Raw genomic sequence first — 17881 nt, 5'->3', positions numbered from 1 at the left:
TTTGATATACAGTATTTTTTAATTTATTTAATGTTTTAGCATCTTGCAAATGAAGACAAAATATAACAAAGTTCCAGGTTTTGAGTTTGGGGCCTTGCATCGTAGGAAAGTCTTATTTTCATTGTACTTTACTTAAGTTTGCAGCACCGCAGAAAACAAAAGCAGCATTCAAAAAATATCTATGCACAAGATGTAAAGCCAAAGAGCACCACTTAGTAATTTTTATTGAGTTTGAATGAAGTCTTTTGTATATTTCATCTGGTAACAAATGGACTTCAACCTTATTTATTCTATAAGTAATAATTAAATCGGTTTGTACGTGGCCAGCATCATTTCTACAAAGCGTTGAAAACAAGAACTTTTTTTTGTTTGCTTTTTATTTCGAAAATCAAATGAACAAACAACGAATGGCAAAAGTATAACTTTTCCAGAAAAGTTAACTATGTATTAAAAAAAAAAAACCTATAATCAAAACAAAACAATAAATACACATGTCAATTAATCTCATCCAGTGAAAGCAAAAGACACACATATAAAAGAGCAAAGTACAAAAAAAGAAGGCAGCAATGATGGCTACATTTAATAGGCTCTAGAATTGGCAGCACTATGCTACAAGCAAGCAAAATTATGACTCATTTTTTGTGGTGTGGAATAAAAATAATTTGTCAAGCCCCTGGCTCATTTAGGCTACACATAATTACTATTTTAAAGTGCACATGGTGAACTTTTGAAGTTGCAAACAAAACAGTAAAATACAATATACAAACATGATAGTAAAAACTCTATTTCGTCAGAGACTGGACTGCTTATTTTTGGTTGAAGTGAAGCGGGGACAGAATGGCGGTGACACCTGGCAACTTCAAATTGGCATGAACCAAATTAATATGTCACAGAGAAATAATCGTCTAAAAACTGAGAACAATTTGGTTGATACTGTCGGACTTAAGTGGTATTGATAGATAGATATTTTTGCGAGAATATGTTAGAAAGAGACGGTGTGAAGCTCGTCCTCCTCCAAAGCCATCTCATCGGAGTCACTGAAGTGAGAGTGCGGAGAAAATTCGCCGTCGCTGCGGGGCGAGTCCACGCGTCCACCCGGCCCCCCCACCGAAGGAGAGCCCGCTACTTCTTCCACCTGCAAGGCGGGGAAGGAGACGTCGTCGAAGTCGGTGCGCAGTGACATGGCATCGATGTGCGCTGCCAGCTGGCCCTCGGAGGAGTTGCCCCTCGGCTGTGACAGCGACTGCGGAGCCCCGCCGTCAAATCCTGCGGAAGGCGATGGGGCCAGGTCGCTCTTTGGCGGACTGGAGGCGGACGAAGATGACGCCGGGTCTTGCAGGAGCTCCGCTAGGGCGTTGATGTATATCTGTGCCATTTGCAGCGTCTCGTACTTGGACAACTTCTTGTCGTTATCCAGAGCCGGGATGACATTGCGGAGAGCGTCGAAAGCGTGGTTCAGGCCGTGCATGCGCCGCCGCTCCCGTGCGTTGGCGGCGACGCGTCTCTGCCGCTGCACGCCGTTGGCTGGCTTGCTGGACGGGGCCCTCTGCCGGGCGGATGCGTCCTGCTCAGGTCCGGCGACCACCAAGCCCTTCAAGCGACACAGGTCCCGGACTTTGAGCGAGCCCTTGGCTGATTTTCGGTAGCTGGGAGGGCTGGGGGGACCCGCCGAGGACGGTGAGCCACTTTCTGGAACAGCAGGAAAATATTTCAGATTTAGCGGATTCCTGTGACGTCACATCATTTACCTCTGCGCCATTTACGGACCGCTAAAAACAATTAACCTGGCTGACTACTTCAATAAAAAGCACAATAATTTGTTTTTACATATTTTTCCAAGTGACTTCATAGACTTACAGGCATTTTTCCTAAGATTATACACACTTTAATTGAACGTTAGCCCATAGTAGTGGAACATTAAACTTAAATTTCAATTAATTACCCACTTAACCGAAAAGCAAAGCACCACACGAATTTTTTAAGTTTTCTAATTTTCTAGTTTTATGGAACGCTTTACCGGGTCAATAGCTTTCTAATTTCTCTGTTCTTTGAATAGAAAGTATGACTGGTTAAACAAACAAACAAACAAACAAACAAACAAACAAACAAACAAACAAACAAACATCACAATATCAGACTTTCCTGAGCTATCTAGCAAATTTAACTTACAGCTCCATCATAAGTTAAATGAACTTGCCAAAACTATATAACTAACATGTTTTCTAGAGGCACTGTACAAAAAATAATTTCCGACAAGTTTATGTTTTCACTTATTCTAGATTTCAAAATTTCCAGGAATGCACGGCAATAACTTTCTAATTCCCCAATTTCTGGCACGCACTATAAAAACTGCATTAACCCTGTCCTAGCTGTCAAATTCCCCATCTTCTGAATTGCACCACAGGAACTTGACCTTTGTTCTAGCATCCCAATAAGTTTTCCGGGTCACATTAACATTAAAAAAAAGTTTTACAACAATTTGATGATTGGCATAAATTCTCAAAAAGAATTTTGCAAATGCATACAAGCAGCAGAATGTCTCACCGTGATAAGAGCCGGTGCTGGAGCAGGGTGAATGTCCCAGGTAGTCCGCCGAAGAGTCGCGTGTGTCGCAGGTGCCGGAGGGCTGCGCAGGACCGAGCCAGTCGCGTGGGTCATTTTCATAGCTTGCTTCTTTGGCGCCTTGACACCAGTCTGCCACGCTTAAGACATCCATGTTTCTCCCCCACGCCGCGCAAATCACTCCTACAGGTGGTGGTGGTCTAAACACGATACCGGGAACTGTTTGGCTTCCGCGCTGCGTGAGGAGGAGCGCAGGTCGCGTGTCTTGGGTGTCTGGAGACGCGGCGTCCGTTTAAAAGGCGGCACGCGTCTCGCAGCCCCCCTCCTCGCGCAGGTCGCGTGTAGTCGACCAATGAGAAGACGCCCCAAATCATGTGGAGGGGGAGAAAATAATGCCTCAAAACACACTTTCATGTCCCCCCGTCCAAGTTGGGCTGTTTATATAACATTATAGAAGTGGTACTTTTGCCCAAAAGGGAGTAGGGGGAGTCTGCAAAACCCCCTGCAGAGTACACACGTGCACGGTTTTAGGTGAGAAGTGTGCACCATGTGTGTCACGGGCCTGGTTTAACAATGGTACAGTAGGTTCAGACAAAGGAGGCAAGCTCATTTCCCACCGTACTTAACCGTTTTGCATTTTTTTATATTCATGAGCCTAAAGCCTTTCATGCAAGTATAATACGGCCCAAGTTTGGATGTCGCTTTTTGTCGGCGTAAAGAGGATTGATCAATGATCTTCAGCAAAAACAAAGGTGATTTGAAATAGTGTATTCCTTCTTTTTACTATTCATCATCAGTTTAATACACACGTTCAAATGAAATAGTGCTGCCATCTAACAGTCGATAGTGGAATTACATCCAAAATATACGGGAGTCTGAACAAAAGCACTAACTAACTAACTAACTAACTAACTAACTAACTAACTAACTAACTAACTAACTAACTAACTAACTAACTAACTAACTAACTAACTAACTAACTAACTAACTAACGAACTAACTAACTAACTAACTAACTAACTAACTAACTAACTAACTAACTAAAGAGGTAAGTGAAATAACGGGGCTGTGCCCTCAGAACCAATGGAGGGTGCTGTTATCTATACAATTATGATATAATGTACATTGACATGAATGAATACAGTTAACCTTAAAGTGATAAGAACTATGAATGGGCATTACAAAGTCCTGGAGGTTGACTATAATTTAAAATATTCCATTAAAAAAGACGCGTGGGATGGGATGGGGCAGGGGGACACAAATGGTTCCACGGCTTCGCACTCTATCGCTCTCCTTCTCGTTGCTGCCTTCTATCATCTCCAATTTCACTTGGCTTTTGTCGCGCTTCGCAACCCGTTTGATCCCAGCCTCGGAACGCCCTGTTGGGTGTACGAGTCTTCACGGGAGGCTTCAGAAACATGAGCTGGGTTCCATAGTGACACACGCGTGTATGTGCGAGTGTGTGTGTCAACCTGCCATAATGCAAATCAATGTGATCATCACACTGAAGAAGTCAAAAGTGTAAGCGATCAAAGCAGCACATTTTAAATTGCAGCGTGGCCAATGATACCGTGCACTAATTGTGGTTTATTTAGTCTAATTGCAGCACACTCAATTAAGGATGTTGAATACAGTAGCTCTCTCATTCCCAACCATTGTGCCTCGACACATTCAGTGAGCTGTGAAAGCTCATCAGTTGTTTTCTAAAACAATGTATCCATCTGTGCCAATAACAATAAAGTAATTAAGATCCCTTAAACATGTTTGATTCCCAATATATAAATACAGCACAAACTATGATCTCAAATCACTTTCACTCATTTTACAACGTTAACCTTAAAAATAGATGGAGAAGACTCCCAATTACTACTTTCTGTGCTAGACAGGGATTTGGCGCTATCTTGTGGCATCTTAGTCATCACAGAAACAGCACAACAATACATAAATGGATGAGCTGTTCCATGAGCAAAAGCCAATGGGCGAATTTATATAATACAGTGTAAATAGTTTGGAATCTCATTGTTGATGTGCATGAATTAACTAAGCAGAGCTCTTGTTGGGTTATTTTTCTTCTGAACATAGCAAGCTATTTCTTCACAATGTTTTCACTTGTTTATTGTAATGTATTTATCATTAACTATACACGGACAAAACTTCATTTTGGGGCTAGAACGGATTGAATCTGCTTCCATACATTTCAACTGGAAACCTGTCTTTGATTCCAGAACATTTGGGTTTGTGAACAGAGTCTCCAAACGAAATAAATTGTTATTCTCTTTGTGGTATTTTTTTGCAGTGGTGCTTTTCCTAAATGTAAGATGTATGATGTTAAATAAAAGTTTAGAAAATCTACAGTAGCTGATGAATGTGTCTCAAGAGGAAGGGAGTGCACCGCAGATAGGTGTCGCAAACATATTATGGGAATATCCTGCAACTAGGCTTCCATCCATACATTTTTTATTCATGCATCCATCACAAGAGACGTCGGTCTGGCGCCGAGCGTTCACCCCTCTCGCCATCTACAACCCCCCCCACCTAATAGGGACGGGCTGGGCTCCTGAGGCTACCGACAGGTTGGATATTGTAGGCGGCCATTATTAAAGTGTCGCGGACACAATGGAGACTCTATGTTCCATTGGTCATGCCTACGGGTGGCGCCTCCTCTATAGGAGGGGATGAGAGAAGGGAGTAAGGGGGTGGTGGGGGGGCTTCCATGATTCCAGTGCCGGGGAGAAGAGTCTGCGTGCTGCCGCTCTCCATGCTGGTCTCCCGGGAGACAGAGATGCAACAGGCACGCGGCTGAAGTGAGGGGGCGCACGAGAGGGACCTCAAGCCTGGGCTGTGGTTCACTGTGACTGGGCCCACAGGGAACTGAACTAAAATAGGAGAAATTTGGCCTCTTTTAACTAGTCATACAAAGAAATAATTAAGTATAATTAAGCAGTGGGCACTTTTTTCCTATTACAAATAATGCTAATTACTACAACATTTGATTTATTACGCACTTTACATTGTACATCAAATCTCAAAGTTATTTGCTCTATTAGCTAACTGTTGCCCAAATAAAACTTTTATTAACTGCGCAGGTGATGTTTTAATAAAAACCTATTAAGTGATATACAAGTGTACAAATTAGTTGTCGACCATATAATAAAAAAAGAAAATTTATTAACTCACCATTTGAAGGGCTATGAAATAGGATAAATCACAAGTGTATGTTTCACTGGAGAGAAAATTTGACAAAATATCCAAAACACATGTAGAAAAATGTGACATGTACCATTAACCCATTTTTTGTTTTTTGTATCATATTACAAAAGTTAAGTTTGGCACAATAAAACATCAGAAAAAGCTTACTGGAACTGTTGGAATTTAATTACACTCACCATTTCTGTATGAAGAGGGCGTGACTCACCTGTCAAATCTGACAGGTGAGCCACGCCTTCATCCATCAGCTGATAAAGACGCGTCACAAACACATCAGTGACACTCTGATGAAGGCGGAAGATTCCGCCGAAACATGTCAGGTAAATGAACCTAAAACAAATTTGTTTGATATAGAAGAACCAGAGAAGTAATTGAAAAAGAAAAAACAAGATGAACCTAGTACAACTATTACGAAGAAGTTATGGAGAGAACTGCGTCAAAGAGTTTCGCCTCCTTGAAAAACTGACGAAAAAACGAGCTCGCTATAGGAACCACCTGAGGTTCAATCTACGCTGCCGAGATGAAGAAGTAACGCCGGCCAGCCTGACAATCAAGAACCCAATTCCGACCAGGAATGCGGAAAGGATTGTAAGGAGAGTGCGGATGGCTCTGGCCAAAGAAAGGATACGCTGCACAAACAACAAACTCAACAATATCAACGATGAACTACAGCGACGGACGGAACAATTCAAACACCGGTATGTCCTGGACAATGACACGGAAACAACACTACACGAACATTTCGATAATATACACGAACAGGAATTTGTCGCCACAAAAAACCGACACATCGGGAAATTGGACAGACTCATTGCACAAAAGAAGACACAACCGGATCACACACACATCAACGAAAAATGGATTCACAACATGTCACGCCATAAACTCACCCAGGCAGAACGCAGCATATTAGCAAAAGGACTCAACTACGCAATCACACCCAAAAACATACCCCACGATGATTTCATTTTAGCCACGGAGTTAGCATGCGAAAAAATACATAACCCAGGTCAAAAAGCAGCACTACGCAATGAAGTTGCAGGGATATTAAAAACGGCTAAACCACCACCCAGTAATATTACAAAACAGGAAGCAAACGCAATGATCACACTAGCGAAAAATAAAGACATTACAATCCTCCCGGCGGACAAAGGCAGAACAACAGTGATTATGGACACGGACACTTACGAAGAATCAATGCAACAGTTACTACAGGACGATACCTATGAAGTAATAAAAAAAGACCCAACAGAAGACAAGAAAAATAAACTCAAAGCATTACTCAAACCACTACTCATGGAAAATAAAATAGACAAACAGGCATACAATCACCTAATACCCACAGCAAACATCATCCCCAGAATCTATGGCACACCAAAAATCCATAAACCAGGTACACCTCTCCGCCCCATTGTAGACAGCATAGGGTCAGTCACATACAACCTTTCAAAAGCACTCATAGAAATAATAAAACCACTATTAGGACACACGGATCAACACTGCAAAAACTCAAGACAGCTTGCCACGGAACTCACACACATAAAAGTACAGAAAGATGAAATGCTCATATCACACGACGTCATTTCACTCTTCACAAAAACGCCCACACAACCTACCATACGCATAGTACATGACAGACTATCAACAGACAAGACACTCAAGAAACGGACAAATCTAACAGCACAAGACATCACCCAACTACTTCATTTCATCGCTACCTCCACATACTTTCAATACAGAAACACAATATACAGGCAAAAAGAGGGATTCCCCATGGGAGACCCACTTTCTGCCATCATGTGCAATTTTTTTATGGAAGATTTAGAACAGAAGGCACTCTTAACAGCCCCGGACACATACAAACCCACTCTATGGAAACGTTACGTCGACGACATTCTGGAAAAAGTAAAAACAGGACATACACAACACCTCACAGACCATCTCAACACCATAGACACCACGGGTAACATCAAATTCACCCATGAAGAGGAAACAGCTCGATCCATAGCCTTTTTAGACATTAACATACACCACACAGACAATGGTGACATAAGAACAAAAGTACACAGAAAACCCACACACACCGACCAATACCTCCTCTGGACATCAGAACATCCCACTATACACAAACTGTCAGTAGTCAGAACACTATACGAACGTACAACAATAATCACAGATCCGGACGACATAACACAGGAAGAAAAATACATACAACACGCACTCAAAAAATGTCAGTATCCACAATGGGCAATAACCAAAGGTGCAGAACAGGTAAAAAAAAAAAAAATACAAAACACAGGAGCAAAGAAAGAAACAAACAAGGAAACAGGAACCCAGCGGAATGGTGACGTTGCCGTATGTGAGAGGAATTACGGAACGCATCAAAAGAACCATGAAAAAATACAACATAAGCACACCTATCAAACCACATATAACACTCCGTCAGATACTGGTCCACCCAAAGGACAGAGTAAATCCGGAAAATAAATGCAATTCCATATACGAGATTCCATGCAAATCATGTAATAAATCATACATCGGGGAGACAGGGAGGAACTTCATCACAAGAAAAATGGAACACAAGAAGGAATGTGAGAAGGAGACAGCAACAAGACAAACAAGAGCAATAAAACTACAAGCAGAACAGGAACACTACAAGTCAGCCATCACCGACCACTGTAAAAGGGAAAACCACATCATGGACTGGGAGAAGGCCAGAGTCATCCGCACTGAAGAAAACAAACATCAGCGTTGGATCAGGGAGGCCATTGAGATCCGCAAGCGGGGCCCGAGGACCATCAACAGGGACGAGGGAGCATACATGCTCTCTACAACCTGGAACAGTGTTTTGGAGAGGTGAACTGACAGCAGAGGGCGTGACTCACCTGTCAAATCTGACAGGTGAGCCACGCCTTCATCCATCAGCTGATAAAGACGCGTCACAAACACATCAGTGACACTCTGATGAAGGCGGAAGATTCCGCCGAAACATGTCAGGTAAATGAACCTAAAACAAATTTGTTTGATATAGAAGAACCAGAGAAGTAATTGAAAAAGAAAAAACAAGATGAACCTAGTACAACTATTTCTGTATGAAGTTGAGCCGGGATTTGTTGTGACCTGAGGCCTGGCGACTGTGATATCATTTTCAGTTCACAGATTGTATCAAAATGACCTCCCCCTGTGATGGATAAAAAACGGTGCATTTCGCATGTTTAATTCACATTCCATAAGCAAAACTTCAATCAGAACATAATGTTTTGCCTGGTTGGGCTGCACAGAATATAATATTACAAAGAATATCTTGGGGCTGACTTCCCCTTTCAGTTAGTTCATTTCAGCAAATATCTTTTGTGCCATTGTTCTACACGTTACAAAAAAAAAAAAAATACGCATGTGTATTACAAAACAAAACGGTTAAAAGACAACCAATGTATAAGTAATTGTAAGTACAATCTGGGCTTTTCAGTAAAAACAATAACATTCAGAATACAATGCAATCTCATATCTAATAAAACGTTGATCTTGATCTAATTTCCATTCTCAGATGTAGTTCCAATGAGGCAAACTTGTGTCAAACCTTGAAAGTCAACTTAGTAAATGTTTACTTACCTCAAGATCCAGCAACTGCTAAGTTGAATACCCCATGCCTTTCCATTGCAAAAGACAAAAAAAACACACACGCACATTCTCTGTATATACAGTATTTTTAGTTCCATGCCCTAAAGACAGTCCTTTCAAATTTCATACACTTGCCTCTGCTGACATCTAGTGGCCAATCCTCACCTAGCCCCAGTGTTGTTCATATTCACGGCATTGTGATACTGTACATAAAGATCCTCATTCGGTTTGTCATTACAAGAACAACATTCACCATCCCACTGTAGAAAACCTGTTTATTAGACAAATTATACACAGAAAGCTTTGCCACCTGTAACAGAGGCCCCGGTTTGTTCAGTTTTTGAATAATATGCAACACATACAACAAAATAGGCCTATCTTAAATACTGTACATCGTATTTTCTTTTTTTTTTGTTATAATTATTATTTTGGAAATTTATCAAGTAAAATCTGTAGTTTTATGTGAAATCAAAAACAAAAATGTCAACGGATGCAAGTTTGTGCATGCTTCTTTTTAATGAATAACTTGCCAATTGTTATTTAGCCAGAAAAAAAAAAAATCAACTGAGAATGATGTAAGCAAAAGGATTAATGTTGATCATGTAAGGCAGAGTTTCCCAAACTCAGCGTTGGGACCCAAAATAGTTTGCAGGTCAAGATTTTGTCAGAAACCGGCTGATAAGTAATCAGTCAATTCATATTCACATTGATGGCAATACATTTGCGTAAGAGAAATTCCCTTTGGGTCTTGAGTTGGAAAAAGTTTGGGAAACGCTGGTGGGAGCGGGAAAAGGAGAAAGGGGACAGGAGAAAAACAAACACAAAAGCTCATCATGATAGTTTCCATTTTGTTTAACAAAAATAGCATCAACATGTAAAATATACATTTCTTTTCCCCATTAATAATGTCTTTCATTTATTCTAAATAAAACTTTTATAAATGTCTGTGTCCTATTTTACCATTCAGCAGCCTAACAATATAAGAAAAGAACACCTAAGAAGGCTTGCTTCTAAACACTGTGGCTTGGACCAAGTTCTCTATGCACGACGTTTTTAGTTCTTAAGATAAACTGAAAAAATAATGCTCTAAATAACTATAACATTATCAATTAAGTGTCAATGAAAACTGGTTGGCACACGACTGAACCAAGCCAAGGAGCACAAAATGCTTTGTATGTCACCACCAAAATGCACCTTAATGGTCTTGTTGGAATTAATTGGCACTTTAAAAACAAGTCAGAGAAAGAGTACACTTAACGTGACAGGAGATGATGATATTCCAAAATCATCTGCTTATTGGTGTTTTCCGCCACGAGAGGACATTTGGGGCTTAACTGGCAGTCGCAAAGTGGGTACAGCAACTTAGTTGGCGCACGAAAAGCTTGTTCTGAAAATGCTGTTGCAGTGGCCTCCCCTCAACAAAACCCATCACAACTGATAAAAACGGAATAATGGACTTGAAATATGTCAAAGTAAGATTTGAATGACGCATGAAGCAAAACAACAGACTACAGCACTCATTTAAGTAGTTCAAAACATTAGACAGTTTAGAACAATGTTTTTTTTTTTTGTATTTCCTCACCAAAAACACATTCCACGTGTTAAAATATTTTTTTTTCCTGAAAACAAATCTCATAAAAAGACATATAATAAGCATTGAAATCTTTTTCCTTAGATAGTTTTTTTTGTTTTCTTTCCTCACCCTTCTGAAGAGTCTGATTAAAAGGTCTCACCATGACTTGAAAAGCAGATAATACAGTACACCATGTGTGGAGAGGGGGAAAAAAAAAAAGAAAAAAGCGGTCAGCTCCACATACAATCACTTACAGGTCTGTGGGCACTGGTGCAGTGCAGTGGGCTTCCCGAAGCGTCTTCAATGTGCATCAAAGAATGGACATGTTCGTTTTCAGGCCGACGCACCAAAATGACGGATGTCATTTTTCGACAGCGTCATTAAGATGCACCATTTTAGGGAGATGAAAACGTCCCCGGCAAGCTATTTGCGTTTGTTCCCTTGGCTGATCTCCGGCCCCCGTTGATCTGCTTGTAGACATCCTCTTAAGAGATGATGGAGCATTTTAAAAGCAAGAGGGAGATACTTGGGCACGGACTAAAACCTGTGTCTGAGTGCTCTGCTAGGGATTGAGACTTGAATCATATAGGTGTGTTATTTTCGGGCTAGACCACCATCAAAGTCTAGCGGGAGTGCAGGAGAGCAATACAAGAGTTTTTTTTTTTTTTTTTTTTTTTTTTTAGATAGGCAGTCCTCATGTTTCGGGAACATAAAAGATCTCACACACACACACACAGTCTCCCTTCGAACAATCACAAGAATAACACCATTGAAGCAAAAATATCATTTCTCTGTGGACCCTGTCCCATTTGCACCTACACCGGATGTCCGAGCAGAACCCCGCCTCCTCCCGCCCCCTCATACAAAATGGAATCATCCAAGCAGAAACTGAAAACATAAAAGTTACTATGTACAGGTATGTCTAAGCGCTCGACTCTTTACCGTAGCGTTGTTTGCTTCATGACCCCATCGGCTCATCACCCCCTCTCCCTTCCCCCCTCCCCTCTCCCTACCAAACCATCACGCCGCACTTAGATGGATGTACCTCTGTCTGGGTCGTTGCCATATCCAAAGTTAGGTCCCGGACCTGTGGGCTGGTAGGGGATGGAGGACATTGTTTTAATGGGGCTGCGGAAGAAGCCACCGTTGGGGGCCCTCTGCCTAAAAGGCCCCACCCCACCAGTCCGGTGGTCCTGGAGGACGCTGCCGGCGCCGCCGAAGCCGGCGGAAAACCCAGCGGCTGCTTTGGTGGACAGGCTGCGGCTGAGGGTCTGGATCTGCTCGGGGATGAAGGTGGTGGTGGTGATGTGCGTGTTTCGGAAATCGCTTATCTGCTCCAGGGCTTGGCGGGCGGCGGGCAGAGCGTCCATTTCGAGGGGCGTCAGATCGACGGAAGAGGTGGAGAATTGCTTGTGGGGGCTTTCATCTTCTGTGCACAGGCTGTTAACCCGGCGGTGTAGGTGCTCCAGGTCGATCTCCTTATCGTCCTGCATGTGGAGAGGGGGGAGCGAGGGGGAGGGGGAGCAGGATGGAGAACGGAAGGCCGTGACAGTTGATGGTCCAAAAAGAATCGAGGGATAGAAACCAAGAAAGTTGAGAAGTATGTAAAACGTAAAGAATTGGAGAGATTCAAGGAACATTTCCAACAAATAGGAAACAAACAAAGGCGATTGAAAATGGAAGGTTTGATAAGATAGAGTATAAAAATAGTTGGGAGGGGAGGAATCGGAAAAGAAGACAAGACCGGGATGAGTACCGGACGTCATCCATTTAACAAGTAGAAATGGACGCCAATTATAGCGGCAGGAAAGAGGAGCAGATGTGAGCCAATGGGCGCAAGTTGTCATGGAGGTGATTATTACGTGTCGTGATGAAGGTGACGTGATGTGAAGAAGAAGAGGAAGGGAAAGATGGAGGGAGGGATAGCCGTGGTCAGGATACTGAGAGAGAAAGAAAGGAACATACAAACACTTCTACAAAGTCTCTAAAGGCGTGCAGAAGCTGGAATACTTTGCAAAAACACACGGCCGCCGCTGTGCTGTGCTGTGTTTGAGCTTTGTGATTCCAACGCAAACAACAACGACACACACTTGCACAATAGCTTTACACCGATACAATGGTTGAACGAAAAGAAATAATTAACATTGCTCTAGGCCACCCTACTGCAGAATTCCCATTGAGAGTAACATCTCATTTTCATAGGAATTCCAGATCCAGTTTGACTATTTTCGTCTATGATTTATTAATTGCTTCCTGTGATGTACGATGGAACCTCCAAAGTCAAACTCTCCAAGATATTATGTCCAGTAACGTAAAACTGGTTTATGGCGAAAACAAAATTTGAGCTGTACTATACACTAAAAAAAAAAAAAAAAATCAATGACGGCAATGATTCGTTGTTTTAAATTTCACTGCTTTATAGTCGACTAAGAAAATCTTAAATCGTTCAATGCGCTGTTGTTAAATCCAGCAGGACCAAAATGGCTCCAAATAAGCGTATCACTCTACAAACACTTTTGATTGCGTGTTTCAGGTCTTCAAAGGTAATTTGAGTTCACATTTTTATTTTAATCAGCTAAATAAACATCAACTGTACAGTTAATTAGTTTCATGATGCCGACAGTTTTAGCCTGGAACGAATGAATCACATTATTTCCTATGCAGATTTTTTTTTCTTTTTTTAATGAGAACAACTTGCGAGTCAAAGAGCGCCATGGAATTGTTTTCAACTTTGGAGGGTCCACCGCAGCTCATTACCCTTTCAGTCAAAGGTTGTATGTAGCGACAATAATTAGCTTCATTATATTAAATAAAACTTATGAACATGTATCCAATCATGTTCACATCAATTTAACTTAACAAGAGCTAAGGATGGTGACACTGAAGTGAGAGGTGTTTCATGCCGCTGTGTTGCGGGATGGCGCGCTTTGCAAGGAGTGAAGTGAAGCTGTCGTGACGACATTTGAGGGAACAAGGGCTGCGGGGGAAAACTTTCATTTCTGTGAGTTAAGGCTCACAGAGGGAGGTGGCGGAAAGTGTGGGGTGTCACATTGGTTTAGGTGGGCGATAGGGGCACCGTGGAAATACTGCAAGGTTAAAAATAAAAAAAACAGTAAAGAGAGTCTTGAGGGAAAAGACAAATTTACTGACCGTGTCCTTCGGGTCAAGAGATTCTGGAAGGGGCTATCATTTGAAGCTCATGGACCAACATTGGCACCCCCCCATTGTCATCTAAAGAAGGGTCAGTTGGGGGAAGGAGAGGATGGGAGGGCACTAATGCTTTTCCTGCCACTATCATACACACACTGAACAATTCAAACAAAGAAGACTCGCTACGATAACCAAATGAATGGAAGAGAAAAAGTCAATCACAATCTGCCGTCTGTGAGAGAGGGGATAACAATGAGGAGGGGGCGAGTGAAAGGGTGTCGTGGAGCATTCTGACTGCACCTACAGCACGTAATCCACAGTTCTGATATCGATTAGAAATCAAAGGCATGACTTTGGTGAATCAAGTATTATGTGCAAAAGTGTCGCATTGAACTCGATGAGTAAAGATGTAAGGTGATTTTTTTTTACTCTCCATAGAGGGTCAGCCTCATCAAAAGGCAAAAAGGCCGCATTGCGCACACAGTGACGTCATTCACGACGAGTCTTTAAGCATCAGCAAGCATGCTCTTACTTAAATGGTCTACTGTATGTATAACCTTGGGGTGGGGGGCGAGGTGGTGAAGGTGGTCATTCGCATTTTGGGGGTGAGCTCGGAGGGGTTGTTGGGTTCGTAGGAGTGCTGCACGATCAGGGCGCAGGGAATGTCACAGCATGCCGGGGGTTGGTAACGGGTGGAAGCGGGAGCCGTGGCGTTGCAAGTGTTGGAGGTCTGGTTCTGACTCTGAGAGCCCAGGACCACGGGGCGCTCGTTGGGGTTGTGAGGGCAGGGCCCGGCAGCTTGCCTGGCAGACCCGTCTGCCTGCTTCTGGTGTGCGGTTGCATGCGTGGAGCGAGGGGAAAGCCATCCAGGTTTCGTAGCAATGTGTTTGTTTGCGTGCGTGTCGGGCGAGAAGATGAAACGTAAAATCGGTCAGACGGAGCGAAGACAAAGAGGGGATGAGTGACAGATGAGATCAGGCAGATGGTGGGATGATAAGGTGGCAAAGAGAAGTCAATAGGAGAAAAACAGACAGGTGGGGGGTGAGCGAGAAGAGAGACACGGCAGTCAGTCAGCGCACGCAGCGAAGCAGCTCGACCTGTGTCGTGTCCCCGGAGAGACATTCGCACAGTCGTTATATACCTGGAAAGGGGAGACGTTTAAATGGCATTTCCTATTGCTCTCTGTCTCTCTCCCCTCGCCCGCTACATCCCTCAACACAGAGTACTTATCTACGAAAACAAAACAAAAAAGGCAATATGAGAGCTTTGAGCCACATTGACACAGATCATTCCAAAGAGTTAGGATGAGCAGACAAGCCATTCCCCGCTCAAAATTGGATTACGCAGATAAGCCAAATGCACCAAAGAAGCAGGGAGACCCATTCTGCTCATGCTAAATCGACATGGATCGTATGAAATATCAATATATTGATGTTAAAATTATGGAGGAGCTCTGACAAAAAAATGGAACTTTCAAAATTGACTTATTTACTTCAGTGTCAGAACTCCTTCATAAGAATCTTTTAAACATTTAAAAGGCCAAAAATATAAAACAACTGCTGCCTGGTCATGAATGAAATGGGTCCTATATAAACATGGCATTTCTCTCTCAGAGTAATTTGCCTTTGACTTGGGGTGTACAGACATAATACTAAAAAAAGAAATCAAGAAAAAAAAATTGTTTAGGTAAAGAACATAGTAACTATACACCCAAAACTGTGATATTTATAAGTAATGTGTGATGAAATTGACCAAATAAAACAGTTCAGTCATTAATGATTTTTGTCTTTAGGGATGGGCATAATAATTGATTGTTAAAAATTTCATCAAGGTGTGGAATAGCATTAACAACTCATGTGCAACTATTAGTTCAGTCTCACCAATTTTGCAGTGTAAAGTCCAATATGACATCTATGAAGATGAGCTACATCTTGCATGATTCTTTTGGGCAGTCTTATTCTGCTTAATACAACACTGCCGTTGAAAAAGGAGTTCAGAACAATTCAAAAATAGTAACAATAGATTCATTCATTGCTCATTTTCCCCATCTGGAATTGATACTGACTTTTTTTTTTTCTTTCAAGATTAGCTTGGAGTTGTAAGTGTAGAGTAATACCACACATTTGCCAGATAGGCAATGATGAAAAAAAAAATCAATATAATAAAAAATTATAAATAAATAAATAAATAAATAAATAAATAAATAAATAAATAAATAAATAAATAAATAAATAAATAAATAATTAATAAATAAATAAATAAACAAACAAACAAACAAACAAACATTATAATGAGTCAGTAGACCCATCTAGGAAAAAAATCACCAGGACCTAATCTGAATTTATTTGGGCTTTGTATGAAATCCCCAATTTATTTGGAAGTGTGTTAAATTGTGTGCATGAGTGTATCAAAACTAACAAACAGCAAGATGTGAGTCCGTAGATGACAATGTTGGCCATTCCACACAGAACCGTATATAGCACAGACAGATAAAAAGACAACATTGCAGCAGCAGACAGTAGAATGTCAAGGTACAGTATGTGCAGGCATGTTTTTTAGAGAATGTAGAAGAAACACAGAGACAGATTAGTAGTCATGTTTGATTGGTGTACGCCATGTTTTGGGATGGGTGGTATTGGTTTGGGCGGTAGGGTTGGGTTGAGTATTATCATGTCAATATGCAAGGACGTGTTATTGAGTGTATCACGGACCTGGATGGAACATGTAAGGGTCACACTCCGCAGGGGATTCATGAATGTTTATGGAATACTTGGCACAGGTTTGAGCGCATTCATTTGATCAACACAAGCCGTAATGACTGAGGAGGTGAGGAAGCCACGGTGTGTGTGTGTGTGTTTGTGTGTGCGGATATCGTCATTTCCAGGCAACTCTCATTACTTTTACTGGGAAATATCTGACGTGACTAACAAATCATTACAAACAAAACATTGCAATTAACATTTTAATACTTTGGTGTGTTTGTTTTTTGGTACTAGTTTATTGTTTGTAAGAACGTTTGACCTCAAATTCCAAAAGAAAATGAGATTCAAAAGAGCAAGAGTTAAAAAAAAAAAATTGCTAGTATATGAGGTCATTAGATTTTCTTCACAAGAGTCAGTCCGGCTAAATTAAATCAGTATTTTAGAATTGAAAATATTTAACCATAAAATTTTTAAATGCCCTTCAAGATAAGCCACATAGTAAGTTCACTTCTCATGCCAAAAATGCACTCTGTGCGCCAACACACTTTACTCATCCAGCCTTTCCCAGCCCACGCATAAAGAACGGGGCGAACAGACATTTCTGTTTTATGTGAAGCTTGAAAAACAACAACACACTTAGGGGTGCACAGGCACGGCGGGCTCAAATAGCACATGAGTCTCAAGGCCAACGAGTTCTTCACTTAAACCGAGCGTGTCGCAATTTAACTTTAAGAGGATGGGTGACATTAAACAAACGAGAACGACTCCACTGGCCAAATTTTATGCCAGCGTTCTCCCGGGAGAGATGAAATGCAATGTGTGATTTATCTAGCAAGCAAGCTTCAAGTTGAATAAGATGCACTCAAACTACAGCGAAACCACAAGTCATCACATTGGAGGACTGCAGTGCTAACAAAGCAAGGTGAACGTTATCATGATGATTTTACAGGGTCTGAAATATTTGGAAACTGCTAAACTGATCATTCTCATTTTCAAGTTACTGTGGTAATCAATCTCAGGGTTATTTGCATTCAATGGATCAATGCACCAGCAGGGTAGAACAAGT

The 17881-nt window shown here is 41.6% G+C and overlaps 2 protein-coding genes across 7 annotated transcripts in view; both read right to left on the bottom strand.

The window, feature by feature from the left end:
* Positions 1-173: 173 nt before the first annotated feature.
* Positions 174-6002, bottom strand: atoh1a (atonal bHLH transcription factor 1a). The gene is made up of 2 exons (XM_061278271.1): positions 2545-6002; positions 174-1689 (listed from the first exon to the last, which is right to left on the bottom strand). Exons 1-2 carry the CDS (start codon positions 2714-2716, stop codon positions 983-985), a joined length of 879 nt encoding a protein of 292 aa, XP_061134255.1. The 5' UTR covers positions 2717-6002; the 3' UTR covers positions 174-982.
* Positions 6003-9648: 3646 nt separating this feature from the next.
* Positions 9649-17881, bottom strand: part of grid2 (glutamate receptor, ionotropic, delta 2) — a 257463-nt gene continuing 249230 nt past the window's right edge. For 5 of the 6 annotated variants that reach the window (XM_061278264.1, XM_061278266.1, XM_061278265.1 and 2 more), the window contains one exon: positions 9649-12450. In XM_061278264.1, coding sequence (XP_061134248.1) covers positions 11995-12450 — 456 coding nt within the window. In that variant the 3' untranslated portion in view covers positions 9649-11994. Of the gene's footprint in view, positions 12451-14087; positions 15344-17881 lie in introns of those variants that run through there. The other variant, XM_061278269.1, reaches the window with a different exon arrangement.

The sequence above is a fragment of the Syngnathus typhle genome, linkage group LG5 (genome assembly GCF_033458585.1).
Source record: "Syngnathus typhle isolate RoL2023-S1 ecotype Sweden linkage group LG5, RoL_Styp_1.0, whole genome shotgun sequence".
NCBI classification, from domain to species: domain Eukaryota; kingdom Metazoa; phylum Chordata; class Actinopteri; order Syngnathiformes; family Syngnathidae; genus Syngnathus; species Syngnathus typhle.
This window is presented reverse-complemented; position numbering and strand designations above follow the sequence as displayed.

Bases quoted from the DNA above. Each gene is read 5' to 3' on its own strand.
- atoh1a (XM_061278271.1), bottom strand. From the start codon at position 2,716: ATGGATGTCTTAAGCGTGGCAGACTGGTGTCAAGGCGCCAAAGAAGCA. The intron at 1,690-2,544 runs GTGAGACATTCT...CTGCTGTTCCAG, and splicing joins CAGCACCGGCTCTTATCACG to AAAGTGGCTCACCGTCCTCG.